We start from the raw sequence: 7,481 nt of genomic DNA, 5'->3' as shown, positions 1-7,481 counted from the left end.
AAACTAGTGGCATTCTTTAACGTCACAACCACCCGATTGGCTGTTTGGTGTGTCACCTTTGCTTCCGAGCCGCGGTTAAGCCAACCACTTGTCTCTCATGCTCAGCTGATTTTTGCTCTATAGATTGTGCGCTGATCCACTCTCACTTCGTCGTTTCAAACCCTGTTTGGACTTCAGGTGAGGTGAACACTTTCTTTTTGCGTCAATTGCATTCTCTTTTAAGTTCAGGTAATTATTTGAATGGTTGTATTAACAGTTCACCACTGTGTTCCAGGACTTACGACTCAACTGTATTCAGTCATGGTCACGCGAGTCAGACCGGTAAGTTGTACAATAACCAGGCAGTGGCAAAACGAAATATTTATTGTTTCATGTCCTTAAAGTGAAATGCACGTGGTAGATAAAAGTTTATATTTGTGTGCTTGCGTGCGTATGCCACGCAGAGCCGTAAGCGTTGTGCAGTCATCGGGGGCTCGGGGTTCCTAGGCAGACACCTGGTGGAGAAGCTTCTGGACAAAGGCTATGCTGTGACTGTTTTTGACATCCGCCAGACCTACGACCTGCCCAGCGTCACCTTCCATCAGGGGGACCTATGTGACAAGCAGGTGGGTTGAGGAAAGGATCGAGGACAGGAAAGTAGTAGGGGAGACGAAAGGAGAGTCAACTACTAAAGGACACAGGCGAGAGGAGAGAAAGAAGAGAGATGACTGGACAATATAGAGGACAGTAGATGGTATAGAAGGGGCAGTCATTTATCAGTATGGCCTTTTAATGGTGAGACTGAACACAATATTACTTTAAGAAAACTGTGCAAGAATTGTCAAGTGCTTTTATGAGCTGTACCTCTTTCCCTGGGAAGTATGACTGACTTTGTGTGTTTATATCGGTTTGTACCCTGTCCATAGGCTCTACTGACAGCCCTGCAGGATGTCTCTCTGGTGTTCCATTGTGCATCCCCTGCTCCAGCCAGTGATGACCGGGAGCTGTTCCAGAGAGTCAACATCCAGGGTACACAAACCGTCCTGCAGGCCTGCACCGAGGCTGGCATACAGGTAGGGGGCGATACTAAGACATCAAGAGAGACATCAAGAGAATCAGAATCAGAATTGGTGTTTATTCGCCATGAAAGTTTACACAAACAAGGAATTTACTTTGGCAGGAGAGCCTACCTAGGCAGCCATTAGCGGCGCCAATTAGAAAGGTTTACAAAGCATAACACGAGGAGAGAGGAGGAGAGAAAAAGGCAGCCCCCAGACAATGCTCCTGCAGGAGTACAGTGTGGGAACAGGCAAAAACCTCAGCACATAAGCCCACAAACATTTACAACATAACATTACAAAACTTGCAATGGGAAAAGGGGGGGGGGGGGGGTAGACCAACAGCATCTGGACCTGCAGCCATGATAGGCGCTGGACACAGACCTGCCAGCCACCCAGGGAAACAAGCAGTCGAAGGCGTTGGATGGGGGTGGGGGGGTGTTGGTATCTGTAGTAGGTGAAAGTTAGTGTGTGAGTAGGTCTGGGTTGGCGCCCTCGACCTAGGCCACAATCAGATATCATCAAATAGACTGTTTTGTATTACGGTATAAAACTGCTTAAACTCAGTCCTTAGTGTGCATATTTCACTGTTTCTGTTTAAAAGAATAATACTCATATTTGGATAATTAATCATTTATCACCATTATTAATTCATCATTTATCATTTGATAGGAGGAGTGATAACTTGAGATTCTTCACATACACTCCAATCAATCCACGCCTGTCAGATTTAGAATGATCTCTGTCATCAGAGACCTGGAATCAAATATAGACCATGGATCAGAGTTAGAGCTGCATAATCCAGGCTTCAGATAAATATGTGTTGCATTGTGACAACATGATGGTGCCAGCAGTGCCAGGGATGAGTTTGGTCAAACTACTGTAGTGCAATTTTTTCTGCAGAACTTAAATGAAATTTGTGCTCTCTTTCTGTAGAATGTAAATTAACTTTGTCTTGTTGACAATTTGTAGGGTGGCAGAGCAGCAAACTGGCTAGAGCTTTTGCTTATGACATGTAGTGAATGTAAATATTTCAACCTGTGACTTAAACTAAAATTTGTCACTCACTCTGATGTGAGTGTTAGAAATGCTGTGATTGTGATTCTGTGTATTGTCCTCTTCCTGCAGAAAGTGGTTCTGACCAGCAGTGCCAGTGTAGTGTTTGAGGGCACAGACATCAAGGATGGCAAAGAGGACCTTCCCTATGCCAGCAAACCCTTAGACTACTACACACAGACCAAAATCCAGCAGGAGAAGGTTGGTGCACCTAAGATTGAGACACTCAACTGAGATGAAGTGTTGTTTTTGATATTATGTATGTAAATGTAATCTCAGTACCCTCTCTCTCAACACAAACTTCTAAAGAGAGATCACAAAATCTCTTGGCCATAATCAAGGGGAAGTGTTGAAAGGTTTACATTATACACATGCTTTGCAGATCCCTGACAGCAGCAGCCTGATTAATCAAAAAATACTGAGAGAGAAAAAGTGTGACTGTTTCAAACACACAGTTTAAGCACAAATTAGCATCCTTCACATATGTAAGACCAGGGTTTCTAATGTGCATTAATACGATTGATAGTTTATAGGTCCTTAAACAGCCATTTAAAACGTGGATGTGCATGAGGAAAATGTGAGTTTCATAGAGCAAGATATATTGAATTAAAATTGAACGATTGAACTTTCGACGACTGTCAAACGATTAAAATATTTCATCGTGATTAATCGCATTAATGTCATAGTTAACTCGCGATTAATCACAATGAATCGCACATTTTTATCTATTCTAAATGTCCGTTCATTTTTTTCTTTTTGTTCTTTTTGGAAAAGTGGTTCGGATTGCTTCATGTAAATATTTTTTTTATTGAAAACAACATTGCAATCGCCTGGCTTTGACGAGGGGGCGGAGAATTCGCATCAGCTCTGTGCTTGGCCATCAAGTGGTATTTCAGACTGGACGTGCTGGGATGATAGCTCAGTTTACAACCACAAAACATACAGATCACTTTGGTCTTGTCAATGGAACCTTTTAAAAGTAAACTTTCCATTCAGAATCTTATTGTCATCCATTTTGGCGTCTCGCGCTCGCCATCCACTCAAAACGTAACGTTAGCCTACTACCAGAGAATATCTAATATCCGTAAACGGGCTCTGCTACTACTCTTTAGCTGGCTCGCAAGCCAAACAAGTGTGTGTGGCGTGCCTGTTGTTTTGTTTCCGGTCTAGCTAGATCCGGTGTGGTGTTGTAGGTTTTCTAACGTCGGTAGTCTTGCAACACCATGTGATAAAAAACTACAAAGTTTGCTAGGCCAAAAAGAGCATTAATCGTGCGTTAAAATAATTGACGCCGTTAATTTGGGTTTGCGTTAACGCCCTTAATAACGCGTTAAACTGACAGCACTAATTCAAATGTGACATGGAACAAAGTAATTGCTTTTGAGCTACTGTTTATACCATTTTGGATCTGTTTATTTAAATCAGGGTCTAAGACTAAATAAATACTATGTGAATCTGAAATGTTTGGGATCATTTATTTTAGAAATAAAATATGGGACCTAAACATGTATTTATATTTTTGTTCAGTAAATGTAAGCAACTTATCGCCTCCCATCCCTTACCCCTGTAGATTGTGCTGGAGGCATGTGATAAAGAGAAGGGTCTGCTCACTGTGGCCATCCGCCCTCACGGGATCTTCGGACCCCGAGACCCTCAGCTGGTGCCAATCCTAGTGGACACAGCGCGCAGGGGCAAGATGAAGTTCATCATCGGGTCAGTACATACAAATAAACACACACATACAGCCAAGTAAGAGGTGCAACACGAAGTCATCATTGGGTCAGTACGCACACTTACACACAGCAGAGGAAAGATTGTCATTCTTCACACATTCACAGGTAAGTAAAGCAGGACATGGACTGATTATGTTAGATGTCGGTAAAAAAAGGTTGTTTTGATTTTAAAATCCCCTTTGTCCTTCTCCTTATTCCTGTCTTCATTACTCTCCCTCCTACAGTGATGGTTCCAATCTGGTGGACTTTACCTATGTAGAGAATGTGGTTCATGGTCACATCTTGGCAGCAGAGCGACTCAGCCCAGACTCGATCATCTGTGGCAAGGTGAGTGAGATGAACCCAGCTGTTCAGCAACTAGACCACTCCCTCCCTTCTTAATTTATTTAAGCATACTGTATGTAGCTGCAAAGTGAAACATAATGAAGTACAGGGACGTGCACAGGCAATTTGAAGGGCAGTTGCTCTGGCACCCCCCCCCAAAAAAATAGCCTGGCTACTAATGATAATAATTAATGTAATGCATTATTTCCATAATTTATTCTTCTTGTTAAAACAAAATTTTATAAACTAAGCATCAGCAGAAATGTAGCTTAGTTTTCCTACCAAAAAATTAACATGTAATAACAGGCTGGTTGTCTGGTAGGCAAGCTAGCCGTTTGATTATTTACGCAAAACGTGGCAAACTGAGCCTGGATTTCTGAAGATTTTAATTCATTTCATAAAACTTCACGATTGTTCGTTTGTTATACATTTCTACAACTTAAAACTCACTTTTTCTGACAACGTCAAAGCAGTTTTTTATTGACACAGAATAAAACAACCGTGACCGTGTCTTAAGTGCATGAAAATGCAAGCTCAGGTGGCGGTCGCATGCAGTACCGCAGAGTAAAGAGTAGGGGGCATACCCTCCTTCCCCTTGTGACTTCCACTCTCGCTGCCCATATGCTTATCAATTGGAAGTGAATAAGGCTACTTTAAGAAATGTTTTGGGTGGCGATTTTTAAAATCTAGGTCTACATGAAATTCTGCAGCTGTTTAAATTCACTGTTATTTATTTATTTTCCTCGGAAGGGCACTTTGACTCGAGGAGGGCAAACGGGCAGTTGCCCGGGCAACCTTAGCGATAGCCTGTGCACGTCCCTGATGAAGTATATAAATATACTAGTGTTTATTGTTTATTTCAAATGTTTCCACCTCACCCCCCACATTGCTTTTGCCACCCCCAATTTCCCAGGCGTACCACATCACCAATGACGAGCCAGTGCGATTTTGGGACTTCATGTCGGAGGTTCTGGTGGGTCTGGGCTATGCTGCCCCTCAGTACCACCTTCCCTACTGGCTGGTCTACGGTCTTGCCCTCCTCCTTTGGCTGCTCGCCCTGCTGATACACCCCCTGCTGGCCTTTAAACCCACTTTCACCCCCATGAGAGTGGCACTGGCGGGCACACACCACTACTATAGCTGCGTCCGTGCCAAGCAAGATATGGGGTACCAGCCGCTGGTGGGTCTGAAGGAGGGCATTGCTCGTACTGTGGCCAGCTACCCCCACCTCAGACATGGAGCCTGATGTGTATATGTTTTGTAGAAGTGTTTGTGTGTGTGTGTGAATATGAAACTTCTCTTTTTGCCTTGGAGTCTTGGCTCACAGCACTCTACACACACAGGTGGTGGTGCGGAATGGAATTAGAATATCCTTAGAAACTGTTCATATGTTATGTAATTTTTTGTTGTTTATAGCCACTACTGCTATTAATTTACATGCAGCGATACAAACAGTAGTTTAAGAATTAAGTTCAACATAATGTGTTTCGTTTTTCTGAAAATAGATGTGTAAATCTGTTGAAACCACGTATAATTGCAGTAAGATTGTAAAATCTAATCTAACCTTTTGAGATTAAATTGTCAGTTGACTTGTTCATTTTGAAACAAGCAGTTTTGTCAAACAACTTCATTAGAATGGTCTTTCTATTTCTCTTTCCTTCTTTATACCACATTTACCTTTCTTTTCCCCTTTTAATGTTTCTATCCCTCCTCCCTCTTCCACATTACATCAGACCATTTGTGTGACAGTGATTTGGTCATTGGCCTACATCTGGCCCATTACACCTAGCGAGCATCACCATGTTGATAACTGCTACCAGGGGCGTTTCTACATGGGGGCCTACAGGGGCCAGTGCCCCTGTAAAAATGTCCCTGGCCCCCCTGAGCTGACTTTTTTTTTTTTTTACAAGTTTTTCTTCTCCTAGTAGTCATCATGAACCGAGAAAGGGACATTGCAGCCTTTTTTGCCCCAGTAAATAAAAAAGTTAGAGAAACATCAAGGTATTGAGAGAGTTGAGGAGCTGGAAGAGGGAGAGCCAGAGCATTTTGTATGATTTTAATGTAAAGCAAAATTAACGTATTTTCCGTTTTTTTTTGTGCCCCTCTGATTAAACACTGGCCCCCCCCTTGGCCCCCCCAGTAAAATTAGTCTAGAACCGCCACTGACTGCTACTAAAATCCATCGCTGTGAGCTTTTTGCGTTATACCATTTCAAGCCCTCAGCTACTCTGTATCCAGGTGGCTGTGGCTGTCACATTGTGTGACAGGCCCAGTTGGTCATTCCAGCACTCAGGGCCTCGAGTTTAAGTAAACACATTCAGTTTAGTTTTGCACTATAGGCTGCATTTTACTAGGTAATATGCATTTTATACTTTGTATACAATAAATATCCATTATATGCATAAATGTGACTATAAATGAAGGTTGAGAAATTGATTCTGTATTTGGTATGCGAAAGTTATCAGGATGTCGAAGATAAACGTCCCCTAAATGTTATGAGGACGTTACATGGACGTCTCGGGGACATTTGTCTGCAACGTCCCCGGGACTTTCAGGGGACCCTACAAAAAAACGTCATGGGGTCGTTCCCTTGCGACGTCCTGATAACATTCGGGGACGTCCTGGGGCCGTCATTTTGTTAGCTGGGTTACTGCCATTATGGGTGATTGGAGGAAAAGAAAAAGAAGGAAATATTGGTTCACGAAGTTACAGCCAACATTAACGTTACAAGGAAGAAATACACCTCTCCTCCCAACTCTTTGCGGCACACACCCACTTTCCCTTATATCCTCCCAGCAGTGGTAATCTGCGTTTTACTCAAGTGCGCTGACTTTGTAAATACGGTTTTATGTCTATAACTGCTGTTTTACGCCTGAAATGGGCGCAATCTTGTTAGTAAATGAGGCCCTCGGTGTGGTCATGGAGGAAAGAGAAGGAGGGGTGAGTTGAGATACCTGGCATTTGTTTTCGATAGGGCAATGCCTACTGTAAGGAGCCTGGTGAGAGACAACACAGATTTGGGCAACTGGTTCATTTTAAGGAAACTCACAGCTTCTATTAACACTCATGTAGTAGGCTACTGATCACCAAGAATGTTGAATGTTCCAGAGAGTTGCGACATCTCTCCCCACCCTGTTCTATGTGTGATGGGTGGCTGAATGTATGCTTAGTATGTTTGTGATTGTTTTAATAGGAATAGGGGTAGGGTGGGGCAGGGTTTCTCCCTAGTTATGTGACGAAGGTTGTTAAGGAAGTTTATTCAGTTGCTAATGACAACCATTTTTAAGGGAAGATTAGAACAGCCGGGAATGCACTTTACAGGGAATGAACC

At 42.8% G+C, this 7,481-nt stretch overlaps 1 protein-coding gene across 2 annotated transcripts; it reads left to right on the top strand.

Moving 5' to 3' along the window:
- The first annotated feature begins 87 nt into the window (after positions 1 to 87).
- Positions 88 to 5,758, top strand: nsdhl (NAD(P) dependent 3-beta-hydroxysteroid dehydrogenase NSDHL). Of its 2 annotated transcripts, none has more exons than XM_084697340.1 (8): positions 88 to 177; positions 275 to 321; positions 444 to 605; positions 906 to 1,052; positions 2,166 to 2,294; positions 3,664 to 3,806; positions 4,051 to 4,153; positions 5,064 to 5,758. In XM_084697340.1, the coding sequence occupies exons 2-8, from the start codon at positions 301 to 303 to the stop codon at positions 5,394 to 5,396; spliced, it is 1,038 nt and encodes a 345-aa protein (XP_084553466.1). In that variant the 5' UTR covers positions 88 to 177; positions 275 to 300; the 3' UTR covers positions 5,397 to 5,758. The 2 variants fall into 2 exon arrangements, with proteins under 2 accessions (XP_084553466.1, XP_084553467.1); XM_084697341.1 differs by having other exon boundaries at positions 125 to 182.
- Positions 5,759 to 7,481: the final 1,723 nt, after the last annotated feature.

This window comes from Hypomesus nipponensis, chromosome 1 (assembly GCF_054491055.1).
Source record: "Hypomesus nipponensis isolate SF chromosome 1, ASM5449105v1, whole genome shotgun sequence".
Classification (NCBI taxonomy): Eukaryota; Metazoa; Chordata; class Actinopteri; order Osmeriformes; family Osmeridae; genus Hypomesus; species Hypomesus nipponensis.
This window is presented reverse-complemented; position numbering and strand designations above follow the sequence as displayed.